The sequence below is a fragment of the Lytechinus pictus genome, chromosome 12 (assembly GCF_037042905.1).
Source record: "Lytechinus pictus isolate F3 Inbred chromosome 12, Lp3.0, whole genome shotgun sequence".
NCBI lineage: Eukaryota > Metazoa > Echinodermata > Echinoidea > Temnopleuroida > Toxopneustidae > Lytechinus > Lytechinus pictus.
Genome location: NC_087256.1, coordinates 7,762,451 through 7,786,725, shown reverse-complemented (window position 1 = coordinate 7,786,725; position 24,275 = coordinate 7,762,451). Strand labels below are relative to the sequence as shown.

The 24,275-nt window shown below is 36.0% G+C and overlaps 1 protein-coding gene across 1 annotated transcript in view; it reads right to left on the bottom strand.

The window, feature by feature from the left end:
- Window positions 1-1,327: 1,327 nt before the first annotated feature.
- LOC129273466 (lateral signaling target protein 2-like) overlaps window positions 1,328-24,275 on the bottom strand; it is a 37,737-nt gene continuing 14,789 nt past the window's right edge. The window contains exons 3-12 of the mRNA XM_064107395.1: window positions 22,690-22,814; window positions 22,098-22,247; window positions 21,269-21,411; window positions 11,656-11,745; window positions 11,238-11,339; window positions 9,200-10,675; window positions 8,050-8,201; window positions 7,323-7,670; window positions 6,407-6,510; window positions 1,328-5,220 (exon numbers count right to left, since the gene is read on the bottom strand). Coding sequence (XP_063963465.1) covers window positions 5,104-5,220; window positions 6,407-6,510; window positions 7,323-7,670; window positions 8,050-8,201; window positions 9,200-10,675; window positions 11,238-11,339; window positions 11,656-11,745; window positions 21,269-21,411; window positions 22,098-22,247; window positions 22,690-22,814 — 2,807 coding nt within the window. The 3' untranslated portion in view covers window positions 1,328-5,103. The remainder of the gene's footprint in view (window positions 5,221-6,406; window positions 6,511-7,322; window positions 7,671-8,049; window positions 8,202-9,199; window positions 10,676-11,237; window positions 11,340-11,655; window positions 11,746-21,268; window positions 21,412-22,097; window positions 22,248-22,689; window positions 22,815-24,275) is intronic.

Sequence of the window (24,275 nt, the reverse complement as noted above, 5' to 3'; positions counted from 1 at the left end):
AATGCATTTTTTTACGATTGTTCACCAAAACACTTTTTCATCTTCGCCAATGTCACTATTATCCTTATCTTTACTACCAAGATAATAATTATCATCACCACCACCATTATCACCAACACCACCACCATCATTATCAGACATTACTCTCATTGCCATCAGTACCATCACTATCACCATCACTTTCATTATCATCATCTCTCCTTTTCTCTGAATCATTACATAATCATTCCTTCCTCCTCTCACATTCTCAATTCTCACTTATTTACCATCAGTTCTCAAAGAGGAAAACACTCAAATTGAATCACAGATACTTTGATGTTTCTAGTTTTTCATCATGATTAGTTTATTGCAACTTAATACTGTACAAAGATCGAAGCAGAAGACAAAGCAAAATATTTGAATAACAAGATATCATTTTGATCTTCTTTTAAGTAAGAGACATTCAAATATACATCAATGAAAATATAGAGTTATCAGCCTATGATGTGTCCATGTCAAGACATTCAAAATCATACATTAAATGCAATAACCGAGTATCATTCCAAGCAGAATATTTGGGATATATCAATTTGAGATCTTTCCTGTATATTCAAAAGAAACATATTCCTATCAAATATATTGATGATGATAGTGAGGAATGTGAAGCAAGAGAAAGAAAATACATTGGTTCAGTTAATTTGAGTTAATTAAAATCTGCCAATTACTTCTTTGTTTTGTATTATACATATTCCATTCTGACCTCCATCGAGCAAGTCATTTAAAAATTAAAGAATTTATTCTTTGTAGCATCATATGTTGCCTGCAACAAGACCACAACCTCATTCAATAAATCAATCAATTCCATCAATACTTAAACAAATAATACATTCTCAGAAACAAAATATGGCCAAGGCCTGGGGAAGACAAAGCTTTAGAGTTTGAACATTTAAATCAATTAATAACAGATAAATAAATTTTGATTGAAGAAAGAAAGTACACATTTTACAAAAAATATTTTTATTTTCATGGCAGTTATGAGACAAATTGAAAAGGTTCAAGAGAACAAAAATTTAAGTTCTAAAACCCTCCTGACTTCCAAAGGAAAACTTAAAAAGTTGAATACAAACTGAGAAAAAATTCCACCATTCTGAATATCTATTACACTTTCTCTTCAAATTGTGATCATAATGGAAGAAAAGTTACATTTTTTTTCTAAAGAAGGGCTATTATTTCAACTATTGATTCTAATCATGTAAACTATTTGACTTAAATTTTACTTTTTTTTGCAACAGATGAGGGCTACTGAAACATGCATATAGCAGTATGTCTTTTTTTTTTTTTGGGGGGGGGGGGGGTGGGGTGAATCGCCCCTAACCCCCATATTTTTTTTCCATTCCATCTTATATTACTTTTAGCACAAAAGAATATTTATAACCAACAAACATGATTTAGAACAAAGAAAACTTCTGAATACAAGGTGTGTATGTCAATGGAAAAAAAATATTCAGCTAGCTTTTTAACACTCATTCTAAATCTAGTATATACTAGTAAAAGTCTAGTTTAAAAAAAAAAAGACTGGAGGTTTCAAATAAAAATATTTCAAATATCTAATGGTAGTTACCCTTCAGCATAACATCAGCAAAGAAAAAAAGAGAAAAGGTTTAAAAGATAAATTAACACATTAGAAACTATGTTTGGCATTAAAATGCAAAGAAGTAAACCTAACCTGGCATCCTGGGTGTCAATGACCAAAACAAATTCAGCAAATGCAGTGTGTAGCACACTTCAGAATGGAAATGTGTGTTTCTTTAATACATAAATGAAGCAAGGTGTATTATCAACATGAAAGGAGCACAAACAAATACGACAAATGACAATGTATATTCAATGAAAATGGATGGGGGGAGGAAATTAATAATAGAAAAAAAAAAACATAAAGAGTCTGAGTGGAGTATCATCACATAAATGCGCAAACTATGCGAGCAAGTGTCAACCGAGGTTTAGCTTCATGATTAGTTTTCGAATTAAACGTGGTTTACCCATGACTATACATTAAAAACAAAAAATACCATGGATCTTACTTGTATTCTTCACAATAATATACAAAGGTAAACTGAATGATAAAGTCTTTCATGTATTTTCTTAGAGTTGTCAGTAATTGTCAAAGATTTTTATTCAATAAATTTTACTTGCACACATAAATACCAGGTCAGGTCAATTTGATAAGGCATTGGCATACAAGTGCATGTATTGATCAAACTACAATGTTACACTTAACACTTCCACTAGATTGAAGGTGGTAAAAAAGGAAACATGTGTTAATCTCTAAAGTTTACCCATGTATAATACTGAACAAGCATTTTAGTTCACACTTTTACGGAAGGCTAGCTTTCATCTTCTATATCAATGGCAACAGATGGTACTGAATCCAATAATTTATTGAAATTCTTTCATACACCTATTTCTTTGTTATTCTGAATGGATCGCAAAATCAATAGAAGGGGAGGGGGTTGAAATTTTCACGGCAGGAATTAATTCTCGCTACCCCAAATAGGAACAAAAATCTCATAATGCGCGAGACGAGATAATTTTCACTCCGTCGGGTCGTCATCACCACTTCCGGTTCAGAGTCATGCTCGCGCGAGGTTCGCGATACTGAGTTTTCCACCACCAGCGTAATATGTACAGATTATAATACTTTTTATCTAATTTGGTCAGTTTTGATTCCATTTGAATTATAAATAGAAATAAAAAATATATTTCACGTGAAAATGTGAAAGAGAGGGTTGTGATCAAGAACTTTCCGAGCGAAAGCGACGTTGTGTTGTTGTGCATGACGGCACTGTTGATCTGAATGGCAAAACAGTGCATTGGACTTCCGATCAGGAAGTTGTAATACCGAAAAGCTATCCCATAATGCAATGCGCGTTACAGGGATTTTCCCCGATCTCGGTGAAATCGCTATTTGGGGTAGCGAGAATTAATCAGAACCTGCTGAGTAAGCTCGTAAAATATACTCTATTAAGATTAGCTTAATCCATGCACTAACAATACCAAACAATGTATGCTTATGTTAAGTATTTGGTCCAATTATCATACAGCAGTGAAGGCCCTTTTCTCTAAATAATCTAATCTAATCTCATCTAGTCACTGAAAAATATCATCTATCCATAAAATACACAATTTTCTTGTGGCATTGTTTCCGTTAACAATCTTTTTCTTTTGGCAAATTTGGCTCAAGATTTGAAGGATCCACAACTATGTATAAAAAACTGTCTTAAGTACAAAGTGGGAAAATATCTTACAGAGACAGGGAGTTGCAGAATATTGGATCATAATAGTAACCAAAATATGAAGTTCATTATGGGCACTGAGTAATGAATGAATAACTATCACCCCACCTCATCCACACTCCATTAGAACATATTACACACATTACTTACAATTATAGAATATCTAGAATTAAAGTCGGTTATGTATCAGCCTCTACGCCTTTTTTGAGAGGGTATTTTCGCCACATATAGATTGTCAAATATATACATTTTCTGTGTACAAATAAGTAAAATACATTGCACTTCAATATTTGGATTGTGTACATAATGATTAGCAGTATGTCTTTAGAATGATTGTGATAAACCAACTAACAGCGGAGACATATATCTAGTTGACATGGTATTGCAAACATCCTCCACTTCTGGTAACCCATCAGTTGCTCCTGGGGCAATTGCTCTCATTCCTTTGATGTCCATTTTCTATCACAAAATGGATCATGGTGAGTTCCATAGGAGCAATTGTTGCTGGATTCACAAAATTTTCCTCTCTCTATCAATACTTGATTTAGGAAGTGATTCACAATCCGCACAGGGCTGCCAAGAAGCAGGGAATCCATCCTTTACAAGATCAAATTTCAATCAAGTTCAATAAATCAAAATCAAGATACACCAATGCAGTCATATCAGAGGTCAATAGGGCGTTGGTCATACCATCCAAAGGCTGTGTTTATGCTTCCACTTTTCAGTCCAGAATCAGAGTTTTCATACGTGATTAGTCCAAAACAGGGTTGCGTCCACGCTTCCTTTTGACCTCGCTTTCCTGCTCAACGAAAATTACGATGCGAAGCCAGCTGCAGACCGCAATTTTGCCTCTGAAAAAATAAGCATAAACAGCACCTCTAGAACCACGTTTGCGATCGGCGTTCTGAAACGACGTTGAAGACACTGATTCTGTCTACACAGTGGAAGCCTAAACACACCCAAAGAGATGCCATGTATAACTGAAACTGTCCTTAGTGTGACCCGGATAAAAAAAAATGGCTACTAGACGTCGGGAAGCCTTCTCTAAGCATTTCAACTCGCTGGTGAGCATTAGCAAAAGCTTTTGGTGATTCAAAATCTTTCAGAACCAGCTGCTTTTCAGGAGCATTCTGCAACACTACTTTCTTGGCACACCATAATGGGATATCTATTACAGCTTAGTGAATCCTCAATGAAAATCAGGGTATCCAGGATGCACTCTTAAAAAGCCACTTTCCAAGAGCACTCTGTGATGTGGACCTATAAACAGCATTTCTCCAGGAATGGTTTATCAAAATGGCAGCAATTGGTTGTGGTTGTGGATGACAAAGAGGAAAGTCTTACAATAGTCTTCAACATTCTCAACAACAGTCCTGAATTTGATAGTTATTGATGACATCAATTTGCATCCAGTACCTGCAACAATGTCTACCCTTGGTTGACTACAGTCAGTGTTGACCATGACCACAAAGAGTAGAGTAACAAGAAGCAATGTTGACATACATATACTCCCAATTCCAATCACCTCTTGTAATTACGTAATGAAGTCAAATGTTACGTAGTTCATCCTCTGGCAAACTTTGGTTGACTATGATCAGTGTTGACTGTGAAGAGTCACCTGAATTCTGTCTGGCTTGAGTAACTATGGTCGATGTTGAAATGGAGTCACATCCAGTATCAGCAACGATGACTAAGCTTTGTTGACTATGATCCATTCTGACTTGGACTTGCACGTAACATCAGCCTAACTCTGACTAGCTCGAGTGACTAGAGGCAGTGTCGAAATGGGTGCGCATGTAACGCTGGTGACTAACTCTTTCACTGACTAGGGTCAATGTTGAAATGGAGTCACCTGGTACATGTAGCATCTATTACACACTCTAACTGGCTTGGTCTGACCGAAGCGGGGGAGGGGAACAGAGTTGGCTGAACATCTAGCACAAAATATCTGAACAGAAAGAAAAGAAATAAGATATGGTAAAAACAAAATAAAGACTTTCTCTGTTCAATGTTGGTGTTTTAAGCACCATTTTAGATTGCCATCACAACAACAAATCTGAATTAACACACCCACAAAATAGATTCAAATCACATTATTGGAAATTCAACACCTAGTGAAATTTATCCCAAGACCAACTTCATTTCTGGTTTGGTGCTGTGCTGATGTGAAAAACAGCCCAACACCATAAGGTCAACACCTTAAAATCATCCATTGTAAATCTATATATTTCTATATCCTACTCAACAAAACAATATTTTGGTCATTAATGAGAACCCTTTGACAATATTTTACGATGTCAACTAACAACAAGCATACTGGAGAGCTAGATTTTGTCATGTCTAAATCAATGCACAAAATAAGATTCTTCAAAGAGAAGTGGCTATGAAAAACTTATGTAGGAGTTTGTGACAGATATTACGATGAAAAAATAATCAGTGGTATTACTTGCGCTGACATTAGCATTGGTGGTAGTACAGTTGAGGCAGTGATAGAGATGGAAGTTTTACTGGTGAGGATCAATGGTGTTGGTTATAAAGGCTACTGTTCTAATTATGTAGGCTGTGTTGGAGAATGATGAATGAAGAGAAAGTGGTGATTAGTTATCACTGTGCTAGTGGCAACAGTTATTGTTGTGGGGAAAAAATTGGGGGTAGGGGTGAGGCAGTTGTAATTAGTCGGTGGTTTTATGGCAGCATCGAGGTTATTGTAGAGAGGTATATATTGGTGGTATGGTTAGAATGGTTGTGGTTGGTAAACAGAATAGTGTAATTGAGGAAAGGTGACTGTTTATGTAGTGGGGTATGAATTGGTTGTAACAGTATGGAAGTTGTAGTACTGATGGTGTAGTCACAGGTATTGGGAGCTGTGGTAGTGCTGTAGTTGTTTCATAGTGGTGTCAGTGACTGTGGTAGTTATTTGGGTATTGCAGTGGGGTAAACTTTGAGGCAACAGTGATGGTGTAGTCAGAGTGGCGATAGTTGTCAAAGTGGTGGTGGCAGTTGTGTTAGTGGAATGATTGCTGATATATGATAGCTGAGCTGGTGGTGAAAATATTTGTGGCAGCAAAGAGACTGAAATGACATGATGATCAACGTGATAGGAGTTGAGATGAACTGGGCAACACTCTCCTTACCTGACCGCAATTCCTGCAGTGATGTTTCCTACGTAGCACCGTAAAGGAAGATCTACAGGCTAGGCACTCATCACTGGTCTCATCAGGCATCCAGAGAGGAGGGTCTGATCAGGAAAGTAAAACATCCCTGGTAAGAAACATCCTAACCTATTGTTTAGAGGTGCAGGTATCCATCCTAAAGTCCAGACCTTGCCTCACACTATACCATCAAATGGATTTAGTTACTACAGGTAACTTTGTCTAACAAAGTCAGCTCTATAGGGACCATAGAAATCTGTTCTACTTCTGAGAAATTAGACTTTGGAGAAATTTGACTGAGAAGAGGTGTATAACACATGCACTACATAATCTGGGTCCTGTAACACAAAGGTTAGCAATTAATCGTAAGCTTGATTTTTACGATTAATTTTACATTGCAGTAAATGGAATCTGTTCTACGATCATTGCTAAGCTTTGTGTTACAGTATTAATTGGAATCTGCATCAGGTAGATATGATTGGTCGAAATACTTAAATTTATCAACATAGTGTGAGGCGGGCTTAGGAACTATGTTGGGATCGTATATCATCAGCTGCACCTAATTCATCTCAAGTGACAAACCTATTGCCCAATGACAATTTATTACATGATAATCTGATGCATGCATAATTAAAATAATGAGAATTAATCATCAGGCAGTACTTATTGTTCTATGATCATAATCAAATTTAAATGTTAACATGATGAATGATTTACAAATATGCAAAATTGAGACTGATGATGAGAATTATGTACTTAGACGGATGCTTTATATATCTATGACCTTAATCAAATCGAAATGTTTACATGGATGAATGCTTTGCAGATGGGTAGCAAAATGCAATATTGTTAAAAACATGCAGTTCAAGTTCTTAGGAGATATACATGTACAACTCACCATCATAATTTGATCTCCTACTCCTGTTGGAGGAGTTACTCCTATGCCTGTGCCTCTCGCGACCCTCTGGTCCTGGACCCTGTCTGCTGCCTTCTGCAATCCGGACTGATCGATGACTTCCACTGCTGCTCCCCGCTCTGTCTGGCCTCATTGACGCCACTGAGTTGCTTGCTGAGGTCGGGGGAGAAGCAAACTGTTCGTCAGGGTTAGCAGTTGAGGTTGATGGCGTTGGAGATGTAAAGACAGAATCTTCTGTAGCAAGGGGGTTGCAGGCACTCACTTCAAAGACTGTCTTGAGGATGCTACGAAGGTCACTGGCAAAGTTGGTCTGCAGCTGATCAGCAACACCTGTAGGTCAAAGGTCAAATAATACATTAGGAATGGGTGGCAGGGCCTAGTTTCTCAATTTTTTTGGGAAACAACCTTTTTTGTCTCAATGACTACATAAATGAAGCCCCTACACCATGTCAAATTTCATGAATTACAAATAAAAGAATGTCAGGTGTTCACAAGAACGATTAAGTGCACAAGGATAATACTGGTCTCCCAACATTTTCTTTCAAAGCTGAATGATGCAGTAATATATATCCAATTATGTGGCACAAAAATAGCCAACATAAGGACAAAATAAGAGCAAAGTATGTTTGGAGTTGTTAGTTTAATTGTTGGAGCTAGCAATTTGATGACACATCCTAGATCTTTAGTTTAATGATCCAATGCTTCTTACCTGCAATGCAGACAAAGAGTCTATGTACAAGATCACTTGAACTTCTGAACTGTGACCTGACCTTCTGCCTCGCAGCCAGTTCTGCAGCTTGAATTGCCATTTTTATCTCCTGCTCATCATTGGTCTCAGATATCAGCGAATTTGTATCACTACTGTTAATGAAAGCAGTGACAGAGATTAGAGGAATCATTTGTGGGTTAATTCAAAGCTATTGGTGTAAGTAAATACTGAAAGGAACACATAAATGTATAAGTACTGAAGGAAAAATGTTTACAGACAGCTTGTCATGGATGCATGAAATTTGAATAAATAAATAAATATTTTTCCTTTACCAGGCAGGTAAGAGTAGACACATTGAACTGACCATATATATGTTAACTTTTTTATGAACCTATTTTTATTGTGTAGAGATGATCTTTGGATATTTTATTTAGACACTTGAGAATAGCTGTTCGCAGAGTGTGGAAAGTTCCTTGGCAAACACACAATGTGTTCTTACCTTTTTTGGCCAAAACGATGTGCATAAAATTGTGGTTTCATAGAAGATGCTTAAATTTTGTCTTGTCATCTCTTAAGGCTGATAACTTTATAGTATCATATATAACAAAAATGAATCAGTTTGGTTTATTATCTGTGCTTGGAGGGAATCAAATACTTGAATAGTAAATATATGATGGACCCTAGACAGGTAAATAGGCAGTGGAATAAGGTTCAATGCAACTTAGCTAATGTGGATCGCAAGGTTGAGCAAATTAGGGAACTCATTACAATGAGGGATGAAAGGGATGTATCTTGTTTAACTGAAGTGAACTGAAGGAACTGATTTGGCTTTCTGTGCCTACATGTATATTAATTCCTGGTCCCACCTTGGGATTTTTTATTATTATTTTTTGTTTTTTGTTGAATGAATGTTTTAAAGTGTATTTTTTTATATATTGAATATGTTTGTTTTGTAAATTGGAAAACATATTTTTAATATTTGTATGTGCATTTTTATGCGAATAAAGAAGACTTTGAATTGAATTTAATGGCATGTAAAATTTATTCAAAGTTTTAAACATTACATTTTTCTATTTACATACCAAAATAACCCACAGAAATATAAGATGATGACATTTCAAATATTTCTGAAGCGTTATTGTTCTCTTACCTGTCATCAGATTCCCATTTGTAGTCTGTATCCCTGTCTCCATCATCAAAAGCATGTCCAGAGGAACAACAGGATGAACAGCATGAGGAGGAAGAGGAAGGTGAAGAAGACAGATCACTGGAGTCTTCCCCATCTGATCCAGACGTCACCGGAGGGCGAACTATGCCTCTACTGCCGGTGACACGGTTCAGGGCACTGGGAAGAGTGTCTCCGGAATGAGAGTGGGGTGTCTGAGGATGTGCTCCAAAAAGCGGCAGTCTGAATGAGGGTTCGCTACGAGAAGGTCTGACGGTCACATGCGTCTGGATGCTAGGGTCAGTAGGGGTCTGCACCGTCGGGTCAATGGATATGCTTGAATCGCTGTGACGACTCACAACCGCTGGGATTTGGGATGTGGGTTCCACTGGCTCACCGGGTATCCTTTGGGTGGAGTTTCCAACGATTCCTGTCGTATTGAGCTCAGTGCTGGGTTTACCCTTTCCAAACATGGGAAAACTGGTGTTGAAGTCCATGGCTATCCTGGAAGAATTGCTTTGATGGGCACTTTTAAGGGGGTTGTTCTCTTTGGAGGTGGGAACAATGAGCTCACTGTGTTGCATCTCAACAATGAGCATATTATTCTCACTGATATCGCTGAGTTCTTCTTTGGAATTGGCTATTGATCCATGGATAGGACTGGCTGAAGGTGTTGCAATGTCACTCAAAGGGTAAGAAGTCTGCAGTTCTTGAAGGTATAACTCCATCAAATCTCCATTGGGTGCTGAGCCAAGACCACTATCTTCTCGCTTCAACACTCTAGGATTACTCTCAGACAATCCTTCTCTCCTGTTGGGGGAGATGGAGGTATTGTCCGATGCGGCTCTTTCGCGAGGCATCCTGCAATGTCTTGAAGTTCTTTTGGACATTCTTGGAGACGAATCAACGCTACGTGATGCAAGACAGGCATCATGAAACTGCCCACTGTCCTCTAACCCTGCATCACTTGGCTGACTTGAATTCCTCCTACACTTCATGCATTCACGGGGCTCACCCCCAGCAAAACCATCCAAAGAATCGGGACTCATCCTCGGCGACGTCACCCCCAGTGAATTTCGCGAACACTTCCTGATGCGGACAGCCCTGAACTCTCCTGAGCTCTCGGTATTGACTGCCCCTGGAATGTCTATCGCATCCTCCATGGAACATCGGTGACTGGAATCGCTGGCCTTTCTTCGCACACTCATAACTCTTCCATCTTCTGGTGTGAGTGAAAGTATGCTACTACACATGGTATCACAGTCTGTCACACAGCTACTGCAAGGTGATAGTCTACATGCAGCCTCGTCGTGGTAGTGACTGTCTGTAGCATGTACGGGTCGGTCACGGAATGAAAGCTGGTCTAGTTCTCGCTCGATGTCTTCCCATGATTCCTTGGAGCTACACAGCCCCCTTTCTAGAAGGTGAAGCTCCTCCTCTGAAAGAGTTTGTAGCAGCTCACTGTATGCCATGACAATGAAGAGAGAAAAGAAAAGTCATTCTTCAATGATTATTCTAACACTAATAGCTATTCAACATCTTCTAACTACTCATTCTATCTTGTCACGATGTCTTTTAGACAAAATCCTAACAGACTGGAGAGAGAAAGTTCAGCCATATTTTTAATAGCCTACACACATAGTCAGACAAATACCTATATTAATCATTACACTTCAAGTATCAAAATTTGAAGAAAAAAAAATGACATCACAATGACTTCATTATGATGGCACAAGCTAATTGTTAGGTCATGAATACGTTCGATGATGTCATGACTTTTTCCGCAAAACTTAAGCAACACGTGTCTATTTCATGCTAACTTTATGGGGGTCTGAATGGACAAGAGTGCGCAGGCCGAAGACATTTTTTGACACCTTACATATATTCCATTGACTGTGCACACAGAATGTTGCTGAGCATTGTCACATCACGTTTGAACAAGGATTCAAGTGCAACCACTCTCACAAAACTGCTTTGATAAGATACATGTACAGTATGTGAATCAAGTCAAATGAGAACATACCTGATTTTGATAAGAAGATTCTGGAAGGGTCTGAAGAGTTCTGATATCTGTGAAGCAGGCTTGGCCATGTTGAGGGGACCATCAGAGAATGTCACTAACCCACTGGGGGGAGTCAGGAAGCAAGTAAACCAATTATTAAAGTCCTATGTCCAATAGCAATGCTAGGTAAAACTTCATATTTCCCTTATTCAATATTTATGACAATGACAATGTAAAATAAATCAAAATATTTCAATTCAAACTCATGGTTTTTTTCTTCTCCTGTCATAGCAAAGTAATTGGCACTTTGTGCTGCAGGATTAAAACAATCTGTAATTGGTGTATGAATTTGGAAAATGGAATTCCATAAAAAGAGGTCTATATTATTAACTAAAGACAAAAATACCACCTAATATTTTAATTTTGAAATATTATTTACCTGACAATGGCAAGCCTTGGTATAGTAAACATCAATCCAGGATCATAATCATCTATCTGATCTTGGGTAAATAACTTCCTAGATAGAGCTCTGCAGAGATGGATGGATGAAAACAGAGAAGAGAGGAATGGATAGAGGGAGAGAGGAGAGAATGGGACAGAATTAAAGAGATAGACAGATGGACAGAGAGAAGAGGTGCAAATAGGAGAGGATGGAAGAAGAAATGAAGATTGATGAATGTAAAATTGCAGAGATAGCAAAACAAGACAGAGTAGTGTAAAACATATGGTGCAGATGAAAAAAGAAGAGAGAGAGGGAGAGAGAGGGAGAGAGAGGGGGGGGGGTTGTCATCAGGCCAGAGGAAGGGGGGGGGTTAAGGGGAAAAAGAAAGAGAAAGAACAATAATTAATGATAAAATCACAATCAAAAGCAATATCATAAACACTGAGCATACACATTGATCAGTCCACTGTACATTATTGTGTTACCAATATTTAGATGTAGTATAGCATATGGATTCATAGTAACATGGATGCATGCGTAGGGTGGTCTTTCAAATTAGCATTAATAAATTATGATAGTGTCAACAACATGGAACAGTGATATGACATTATCAATGCTTCCATTACTTTACACTGATATCCTGACTGTAATAATATACACGATAGGGATAATAAGCGGTGCTTTGCGCCAAAGTATGACCTACAAACACAGGCCGCATCACCGCTTTAGGTCATTAATATGAGGAAAGGCAGGGTATGGATGAATGCATGGATGGCAATAACACCCATCCATGTATGCTTGGTAATGGTCCAAACTGGATTCGGTCTAGCTATTAAACCTAAAAGAGAAACATCTTTTAAAAAATCTCAAACTATCAAGTGTGATTTCTTTTACATCTGGTAATCATGACATATGAAATTACATTTTTTTTGTCAAACCATAATCATTAATGGTATGCTCAAAGATGTGATGCTTTAATACCAAGTCCACCCTCACATAAAATAAAAAGAGAAAAACAAACAAAAACACTGAAAATTTTAATACAAGTTGGATGCAAAACAAGAAATTTAATTATTTCAAAGTTTCACTTATGTGGTGTTGCAAGAAGTTATTTGCAATCAACTGCAAATTTATGTGATGAGTATACAATTGATCAATTATGAATTCTTGTTTGTGTGAAAAAATAGGCCCTAAAATTTCCTACCTGATTCCAGCAAATGAGCACAAATTTGCAATTAAATGCAAGACTTGTGATATACATGTATATTTGGGACCCAAAATTGAGTTGAAATTGATTGCAAATAATTCATTGCATTTTGAAATATAAAAAAATCATTTAATTGGGATCTTCTACCTTATCTAATTTATAAACATTGGAAGATTGGAAATTTCAAGATGTACTCTGAATAGTGAAGATAAATTATTTGTAAGTTCCATATCTGAATTATGAATACCCCAGAGATTTTTAGAGACAATTCACATGCTGTACAGCACTTGTAGCACATGTCTGTGGCAAGAACAGTAGCAATCAAACACATGGTATATTTTGGAAAAAAACACTTCATTGTACGAGCTGCCCGAAACAGTTGTAAGCTCTTCCTATCAATAACAAAGTCAGAACAAAGTTATCAAGTGATGTCATATCTGTCTGAAAAATATATTCAGTTGTTTGACTGAACAGGCTGGCTATCGATCTGTTTTCATTATCTAAAGTGCGAAAGAAAACTATGGATTTGGATTTCTGTAACTACAGTAGTACAAATTTATAGACCTATCAACTAGATCGATTTCCTTTGCTGCAAAGATTGAAATGTGCATTAAAATGAAGTAGAGGTAAAGTCCACTCTGGTAAAAATAGACCCCATCAAAAATATAATAACAAATGAATGAATAATAAATAAATAAATTAATTAATTAATAATCAATTAATGAAAAAATCAATTCTGTAGAGATTTCACAATCAAATTCAAATTTAAGGTAAACTTTTTTTTACATATAGCCTACATGTACACATGCTCAGTGGACCAAATTATCAATCATGTCAAAACCTTCACATTCCCAGCTCTTTCTGTGTATATTACTAGACCCACCTGAATATACACTGTACATGTACATGCAATTTTATGTAATACAAATTCAAGCTTCACAAAGTTATCTCAGCTTCAAACAGACTTTAAAATGAGCAATAAGTCAGCAAGTACTGTACTCGCATTCAGCACAGTGATGCTAACCAAATAATCAAATGCCCATGCCATGGAGAATGTAATACATTTGCGCTAATTAAAATAAATTCCAAAACTGAAATGTTTTGTGTTCTTCACAATTACTGATCAGTCCAATGAATACATTTCAGGCTAATGGAAATATATATTTTCACTGGTTTTGTACTCCAGTACTTTATCAGATTATAACGGCATTGGTACATGGACACTGTGGGTTTGTGGTTTTGGGGTTTTTAATCAATTTCATTGTTAATACTTTTGATCAGGTCTATCATGCATTGCTTCACCGCAGATTTAACAACAGGCATAGCACTTTTAGCCTGATTTTACCAAGAACTACTACTAGTACAATCAAATTAATGAGTAAGAAATGATTTGTATATTTTGGGATGACAATGCTGCTGTTGATGATGATGAGGTTAATGACAGTGACGGTGATGGTGGTTGTGGTACATGTATGATGATAATGGTGGTAGTTACTGGGGTCGTGGTTATGATGGTAGTGGTATTGATGAGGAGGAGGAGGATACAGACTAGTATGGCACCATGACTTGTAGAAGAACAAACACCACCCGAAAGGTAAACATGCAACCATCTAGTTGCAAGATGTCATTGTTATATTCCAGCACTCGCATTTACATTTTAAATTTAGTTTCATGAAATTTACATTACATAGCTTGCCTCCACTTGAGTGCGAGACTCATGACTTGAAGCAAAGGATGTACTACAATCTAATATTGATGACATTTATACTCTTCATGCCTGGTCCATCATAATAGATCAAAGCAAATTAGAGTGACAATGCTTGACAGCCAAATGACAAGCAATAAAGTTCCCACGACAGTTATTTAGGTTTAATTTAAATATTGCAAGAGATAATCTTCATTAAAGTAATGTTTGTAAAACAGTCCCCAAACTTCAAGGGTCACACAACTGGTTCTTTACTTTGTTTTAAGATCGACAACAATATCTTAGTTTCTACATATAAATCAAAAGTTTGAACACTACTTTCTAAAACTTTCAAGGTTCCTAAAACATCTCTGATTGTCTCAGGTTCATTTTTTTAATGAAATTAAAATTGGGTTCCGCTTTTAGACTTTAATATGAAAATTGTTGTTATGGAGTAGGCCTGCATGTATTTTTTTATTTGCCCCTTCAAGTTAAATAAAATGTTTGACAATGCCATATGAACATAGCCAGTGGCATGCCTTGACAGCCATATTGCCAGGTGATAGAGGGAGGATATCAACAACTTTCTAAACCGAGATGAGAATGATAAGGTAATTCATTAGTATACTATTACTAAGACAGACGGACAGACAAGCAGGCTTTATAGCTAAGTGCATTTGACTTGTGATTAGTCATACAGTGTATGAGTGGGTCACAAGCTACGCATAATTATTTTCATTTCCACTATAAAACAAAAGGGGAAAAAGTATTAAGTGCATTTGTATAAAATGTAAAGTGCAAAGCATGAAGCATACATACATACTACAACTGTACATGTATGTAGCACAAATGTGTTGAATATAGTGAAACACTAGTTGTTTATTTGAGTCTAAAAATAAGCCTATAATCTATTCATCTACTATATGTATTTTTTCTGTTTTATCTTATTCATTCAATCATAAATTTATAAATCTACTTATGGTATGTTTTCTTTTTATTTGTTTCCTTTGTATGAATCAGAAAATTTGTACTTGACTCCTAAAAAACATAACACATAATCACATGCGAATCTTCTGATAATATGCCAATATCATAATTTTATGCATCAAAAACATTCAATTCAATACAGACAGCGAACAACCACTTGATGAATAAGCAATTCAATTCCTTTTTCTGGTTTTAAGATCATTCAAAACATTGATTGTGACAGCAATTCAGAAGCTTCCATCAAAAAAATTTGAGGTTGAACCAACTTGGTGACATCTTCAGAATGTGACCCTGTAACTTGAGAAGGTCAAGCTTTGAGAGCAACATTTCATGATGCAACAGGTGTGATCTTGATATGTTAAAATTCAAAACTGCACCCCAGACTCTGGGGTTGGGGTATTGAGGGTCATTAAAACCCCTTTCATAAACCCAATTATGCGGATATCCGCATAATTTGGTCGTAAAATCGGAGCGGGACCAGAGTTATCCGCATTATTTTGATGCTGCAATTATCCGCATAATAGCGGCATCGGGATCAGATTTTGACTTTATGAACGCATTTCCAAAGTAATGCGGATAATTGCCATGGTGCGGTCACAAAGGTCACCCTTTTCCAACACAACCCCATCGGAGGGGGCGTGTGCAGTTGCCATGACAATTATCCGCCTTTTTCAGGTCAGGCGCTCGTAAAAAAAATAGTGCGGATTATTTTCGGAGTTTGTGAATGCAATTTTTATTGAATTATCCGCATTACTCTTAGGCGGATAATTGGAGGATGGGTTTGTAAAAGGGGTATAAGTTTTAAGATTGTGATCAAAAAGCTTTTTCCGAAGTTGAGCAAGACTTTCCCAATGACATATGAACTTTTTAAGTGTGAATGCAAAGCTTATTCTGATGTGAAAAATAATGCATTTTGAATGTACTTGAATTCAGGCAAATTTTCTTTGCATAATAATAGGTCTACTGTGATAGCAAATTTTAATAGCCATCTTCACATTTCAACTTGGATTGGAATGTGATAATTAAATTGAGAATCATGTTTAATCATTAATTATTCAGCTTCAAGTTCACGAAACACTCTCAGATTTGAACACTGAAAATAGAATGTTTCTTCTATTTTGTAAAGCGGATCTTAATTTTGAGGATTTTCATGACATTAAATCCAGCTCGTCTCCTTTAAACTGGTTTCTACATTTGACAAGCCTTCAGATACATGTAATAGGCCTACATGTGGCTCATTAGCAGTTGAATTTATACTAATTTTGTGTAAAATATGTTTGAAAATTAGGACAACTTTGATTTCATTCAAATATTTAGCAAGTTTGTACATGTAACGTTCTATTAAGTTTGCAAATAGGCTTAAATTGAATCTGCTCCAAACATAACTGTATTTTTCATAATACTGAATGTTTGTCTCCAAAACATTTTGGCAAAAAACCTGGCGACAGATCTACTGGCCAGCTAAAACAACTTCCATCTCTGGGGGTGTCTTATGATAGAACTTTTCCGCCAATTAAGGGGTCAGTAACCAGTCTATTTTGGGCTGAAAGGAACCTAGGCCAAGGTTATAGTAACTAGTTATTGGCCCAGGAGTGTCACATTTGACCTACTGTTTAGTGAGTTTGGTAGCTAGAATAAAGCACTGATATTGTAACTATTTGCAGTCTATTACCTCTACAGATTTTAACCTCTAAAAATCTACCAAATGCAAGTCTTTCCCACTACCCAGATTTGGGAAAGCTACAGTAATACTACGAAAGCTTTTTTGACAATGCTATAAAAATTGTGGGCTGTCAAAGCAACTATTGCAACTGATGGGAAAGGTATGTGCAGTATATCCTGAAATTTATTATACAAAAGGGACACTTTTGATATTGGGTATGTACAGTGTAGGCCTACAGGTGCAAGTTTCATGTGCTGTTTAATAGCGAGGACTAAATTCTCACCGCTTATTTTATTATCGAGGACAGTAGGAAATAATCAGCTTTAGCTTGGTTGTATTGGGTTTGATGACCCTGCAATGGCTCCAGGGTGGTTAAAAACACAAATTATTGGGTTACCCTCATAGATTATGGCTTTCTTACTCACATGGTCATATACAAATCATGTGATTTGTCACATGACCTTCTCTTATCACAGCCATGTGTTTCCTGTTTTCTTCCTAAATTTACAGATTTACAATGAAATGAAAAGCAGTTGATTAACAAAACTTTCTCAATCAATATTAATAATAATGAGAATTAAACAAAATAATGATAATTATTTTATACTTTTGTGACATGTACATGTAGTACCCATTTAATAGTCAAAAAGCACAAGTTGAACCAACAACATTATCATCATCATCATCATCATCATAATCATCATTATCATCATCAACATCACCATTTTTTTTAATGGTGATGATTATAATTCATCATCATCATCATCATCATCATCACCGCCATCACCGTCATCATCGTCGTCACCATCATCATCCTCTTTGTGCTCTATTCTTTCTGTAAAGCCCTGAATTTTTTATTACCGAACCATTTCCTATTACTCCTCATGTACACCTAGGTGAAGACTGGTAAATGAGGATTACTTTCTGAGAATGTCAAAAGAAGTGTCACTGTGTGATTTGAACCGACACTAATACTCATCAATTAAACATGAAGATTAAACCCCTATTATTTATCAATCAAAATGTTTTTCAATTCTAAATTTATCAAAGGAAGTTGGCCAAGTCCTATTTCCTTCTTTGATACTGAACATTGTTTGACAAATTAACCACACAAAAATATATAAACTTTAAATTCCCTGAAAAAAAACACCTTTTTTCAGCTCCATCAACGACCGAGAGTTAAATGACCACATGCTTATTTTCTTTTTGTGTGCACAGATTCTATGAAAACCTTGATTTTTGTTCTTTTAATACAGACAAAAATACAGAGGTGAAAACACTTCCAACAGTTCAAGTTATTTCAATGCGTTCCACATGGCTATAGTATACAGGCTTGAAAATATTTCATATGGCACTCAATCAACATGATCAATAGGTTGAGTCATTGTACCAATTCTTGAACTTTACTAAAGAATTAAGGAAACGAACTGTGGTATTCCAAATCCTGAACGACTAATCCCACCACAAACAGTCATAAGTGACTAGATCCAACTTAAACCACTTTGTGACGTGTCATTTGGCACATCTTCCAGAGCACATGTAAACTGATGTCATTAATCTTCGGCAATGCAGTATTCAATGTGTGTGTGTTAAAATAAGAATGATAAATCCTCAGACTTTTTAATAGGACTCAAGAGATTCATTTTATTGAACTCAAGAAAGAGGCTTATGAAATTAAGCTCTAGCAAGATACACAAAGGAGAAAAAAGACAAAGTTGCAATTCTCCAGGATTTACACATATCAATTACCAGATATTAATTGTTAATATGTCAAGACAATAGCTATATGTACACCCCACCCCTCCAAAAATGGTAATACTGCAAGAAAAATAGGGTTTGAATTATACTAAATTAATAGAAACAATGATTCATTTTGAAAGGACCTACAAAATATATGGACCACTTCTGTCCCCCCCCCCTCGCATACTAATGTTGATCAATAAAATACAGTTTAAATGTACATGTAACTGGACACAATGCTCTCTTTGAATAAAAAAGAGAAAAGGATAGAGAAGTGAATGCCCAAACAATTTTTTTCAAGAGTCATGACCAACATTCTTTGCCCACACTTTCTTTCCAATTCATTCTGAGATTTCATTTAACTTTTCAACTGACACACAGACAAAACATTTGGAATATTATCTTTTGCTACGTCTGGAAAATTCCAGGCTTGCATCCTAATCATTAAGAACAAGGTCTGGCTAACAAGTTACCCCTCTGAAAGAATTTTGATTGCGTTGCATAAAACTCATGAAGACAGAAAGTTTGTCTTTGGACTTGCTCAATATAGCATTTTATAAGTGGTGGAAGAGTGTATCGTGTCACTTCACGTTTTGATACAACCCCTTATCAATATCCAGTCTAGAAATCCAAGACACTGTTTACACACAGATTTGGCTGGGTTCCAGCAACCACTGCAAATATCTTGTCGCTATCAATTATACTGATAACTGATTAAATATGAAAGACATACCAAAATAGTAAGGGAAATGAAGGAGTTATATATAATAAATGTTAATATCAGATTATAAACACAGCAGGTGTCCTACTGAGACTTCCTTCCATAATATATCTCAGGTATATATATGATTTTTAATAGCTCTAACATAAATGTTTCAAAAATATAACTATACATGTATCATAATAGCTTCATGATTCACAACCACCAGAGTGTACATGTATGCCATGAAATTTACAATTTGATTTAAAATGAAACATTACACCCATTAATTATTGTTCCACTGAGTTAAAATTACATGTACTGCCCGAAATGTGAGGTTGTGAGCACATGATATTTACAATGTACTTGGTTTACATGCAGCTGGGTACATAAAGTGTTGTTTAGGTAGGGTTTATGGATCTAAAACCAGACACACTGTGCCACTTGACATTTTCTGTTTTGAGGGACTAAGGACACTCTGATTTGAAGTGTCGTATAACAGATTTGTATGTTTGTTTGATTTTTTACTGGAAATATTGCACTGTAGCTCAGGCTACCTACTTGACATCATTTTCTATATTAAAGGTATAGTCCAAAGCATATAATAATAATAAATGCTCATACCCACCTTGCAGACTGCTCAGGGTGCTAATCATTATTACCCTACATGTAGCTATGACCTGTCTGCCATTCAGGCAAACAAGCATTTTCAGCAATTAATATTCCTTGAAACAACTACACCAAGGTTAAATGCAATACAATGCAGATGAATTTCCTGTGAAATGCAATTATCCCACAGCTAGGATTTGAACCCACAACCTTTCAGGCAAGTTAGAACCACTAGACCATGATGCTACCACTCCTATTGAACATACACATATATATCCTGCACCAAGCTTTCCAAAACTTGGACAGATCCCAAGTTATGATTAAAATAGTCACAGAATATCTTTAAACAAAAGCAAACCTGATAAAGAGTTTAAATATTGAATATGTATCTCTGGCAATTTTTTTACCAGCGAGAACAAAAGCAAATCTCTGGGAAAAAGATCTTGACAGGAAAAGCAAGAAACATGACTGGATTCACACGTTCTGTCTGGCTCTCACGGTGGATACCACGCAGACAAATCATGCACCTGTTGACTCTCTTCACTGCCATTGAGTAAAGTTCATGCACGTATGAATTTGGAAGTGAGAAGTGTTGTGGGAAATGAGTGCCGGCAAGCATTTCATGAAAGGACTTGTGGGATGATTTATCTGACAAGTCCTGATTTAACTGATAGTTACCATAGTAACAGTGCTTCTTAGCCAATCAAATTCAAGGAAAGTTGTCTGTCTGATCTGACAACTTGTCTGACAAGAAATGTAGATGAAATGCTCCCCAGATATTGAGAGGCTGACTGCCAATATAAGACCACTGAACATTGAGCTTGGGTGTCACACTCAAGCTTTGCGAGAAACTATAAAAGGTGATTTCCATAAAGGTATTAAAGGGTTAGATTAAAAATGCTTAAATATGTCAACCTTGATATCATCTGTATCTGTAGCTACTTCTGCACGACACCCTTACCATGTTTAATCTCATTAAATTCATTAATCAATAAATCAATGATTAAGAATGATGCTTACCTGTTAATAGTCTCACAAAAAAGTACAATGACATCCTGCATAGTATCATACTCCAGGGCCGATTTCACGGGAACCATGGCACTCACATAGCTCAGCTCAAACTCAGCAAACACATGGTCAAACTTCTTCAAAGCCTCTTTCACCTGAAGAAAAAAAAGATATACATGTATCAAGTTTAATATATATACAGTATATCATTGTTGTATTCTAAAGGTAGTTCAATAAGTTTGATCCTTGAAGTTGGTCAATTTTGTTTGCAAGTTTAACTCACATTGAAGTGAGCAGTCCTTCATATTTATAGTTCAAAGTATTAAAATGAGACACCTCTTAACTCATATAAAGACATGACTGTAGTTGCTATATGCATATTCAGAGAAATATTTTGATTTTAAGCATCTGCTATGTGTGTCGCTCATATTAGGCCATGGTAACAATGCATTACACCATAGAGGCAAGGTAATGAACTTTAATCGTTAGGATCCCATATGAATGTATCATTTGTTGCTACACCTGTATGTCCGACAATGCTAGTGTAAGTGGTCAACTTGTTAGGAAGCTCTTTTAGTTAAAAATAAACATTTCGAATGAATTTTTGAATACCAGAAGACTTTTCAAATCTAAAAATATTATTATTATAATCTGATAAGACAATTATATACATTTGCCACTCTCCACCACCCAGGTCCAAATGAACTATAGATAAATAGAAGTATTTAATTTGGCAGCTTATGACAAGGGTAACGATGTCTACGCAGCACAGGCATCACAAAGTGATGGATGCAAACACTTTATGTAGCAATCATTATCATCATAATAATTCAAATCTTACTTTTTGTGGGTAAGAGTTGAGATTTTTGTAGCTCTGATCTCTCAGCACAGCCCTCAAGCAGTCCAGACTTCTGGTCAAGCACCGAGCCAAGGGCCGCAGAGCTGCACTCTCTATCTCCCTGTTCATGATGGTAGATCCTGCAGCCAAGCACTGTTAATGTGAAAGAGGTTAACAATTTAAACTAGGTACATGTACAAGACCCAAATCAGATCAAGCATGATGTTAGTTATCAACAGGTAATGTAATATCATCAAAGTGACACAAATTTAAGACTTTACAAAATTGCATTTTAGTAAATTTTTGGCTGTTTAAACTCAACTATTCACGCAAGTTTTTGCCTATAATATATTATTCTCAGAGGCATTGAAGAACAACAAAAATATCAATCTCCATTTGAGGGAACGTTTTATGATGCACTTTGTCTATGATTTCCAACTACAGCTGTTATAAACTACTGAAATCATTGAATCTGATTGGCTATTAAAGACCAAATTGGTCACTAAACAATCACTGACACATATTATAATGAAACACTCCCCTGAAATAATTTTGTATTCAATAATTTGACCTTGAGTGATACATGTATGCATACCTCGGCTCCAAACCAAAGCTGGCCGGCCAGGCTATCCTGAAGCACATCATCAGGAAACTTGGCCCTAAAGTCACGGCTGGCTCTACCCTCAGCAACGGCCTCATTCATCAACTGCTCAATGATACCTGTTCATGGAAAAGAAATAAAGAATTTGTGTTTATAATAAAGTACAATAATAAATCTATAAGTAACCGATAAACTTCATGATTAATGCCCATCACTGAGATCAGACTCAGAGATATCTAAAAAAAGTAATGTTGGGGCGCTACCTGGGAGCTGTTATTTTAATTTCCCTTTTTCCGCAGCTGAAATGTATCCGCAATGAATTATGCACATTTGTTTTAACAAAATAAATGAATGAAAATTAAGGAAATGTAGAAAACTCTTGCTACGCCTAGGAAGAAAATGAAGCCTACATGTATATTAAAAATAAAATGGTTCAATGCAGTTTGGGTGTGTGCAATTTAACAAACTTACTTTTGGTGTTTCCATCTACTTTTATTACATATTGTTTTATGTTCTTATTTGTATGCTCTTGTACATGTACAGTACATCATAATTTTTAAATATGTAGAGGTTCTTTCTTTTATTAATGAATTAAAATTAATACTGAATTAGTGAATTTGGGCATTGGTCTAAACTTTTTTTTCTGTTTGCTCTGTAAAAACCAAAATCCTTGCCAAAATTATCAGACTTAACTATATTCGTGCAGTGATCATTTCACTTTATCATTTTGAAGAAAAAAAATTCATGCAGAATTATAAGACAGGAAACTTCTATAAATAAACACTATGCTACAATTACAACAAACATAACTAATAATAATAAAAAAAGATTGCAGTCAGGAAATCAATTGAGAGTTTAATTTTATACGACATGTATGTCCATATGGAAAAATACACAATGGCAGACAAGGTATTAAAGTTTGAACTGCATATCATCTGAAAATAGCCATTTGAATTTCTGTTGATCTGATATAATACTGCAATGTACATAATGTAGGAAATATAGCAAAAATCAATACACCATGATGACAATCTTCATATTGAGGAATTCCTGTAGACATCTAAAAAATCTTTTTAAAATCAGATGAGAAACAGATCTTGTTTTCACATCATTTCTATCAATGTCATTGGCACAAACAAAATTAATCCTCCTCTGACGCAAGCTTGTGTGATAATGATCAAATTGTTATCGGCACATATCAAATTTCTTGGCTATCTTCCACAGAGCTCAATCAGGTGTTAGAACTTTATAAAGGTTTTAGATTAAATTTTAAATATTTTCATGGATCATGTGAAAAGTGAAGAAAATATAATAAATGTAGCAATTAAAGGGGAAGCTACATTTAAGTTGCAGGGAGTGAAATCTTTCAGAGCAATTTCAAATTTGTACTTGTCACTTACACTGTAGGAAAAACATTTAAGCAAAATGTCCACTGTAGTGTTATGAATGTTTGGAGTCCAATATACTCCCATAGTATGCATTTATGTGTACCACACAAGTATTATGTCACTCTCAAGTGTCAATAATACAGCTATTATCATGTCAATTATCAATTGTTGATTCTAAAATCTTATGGAATA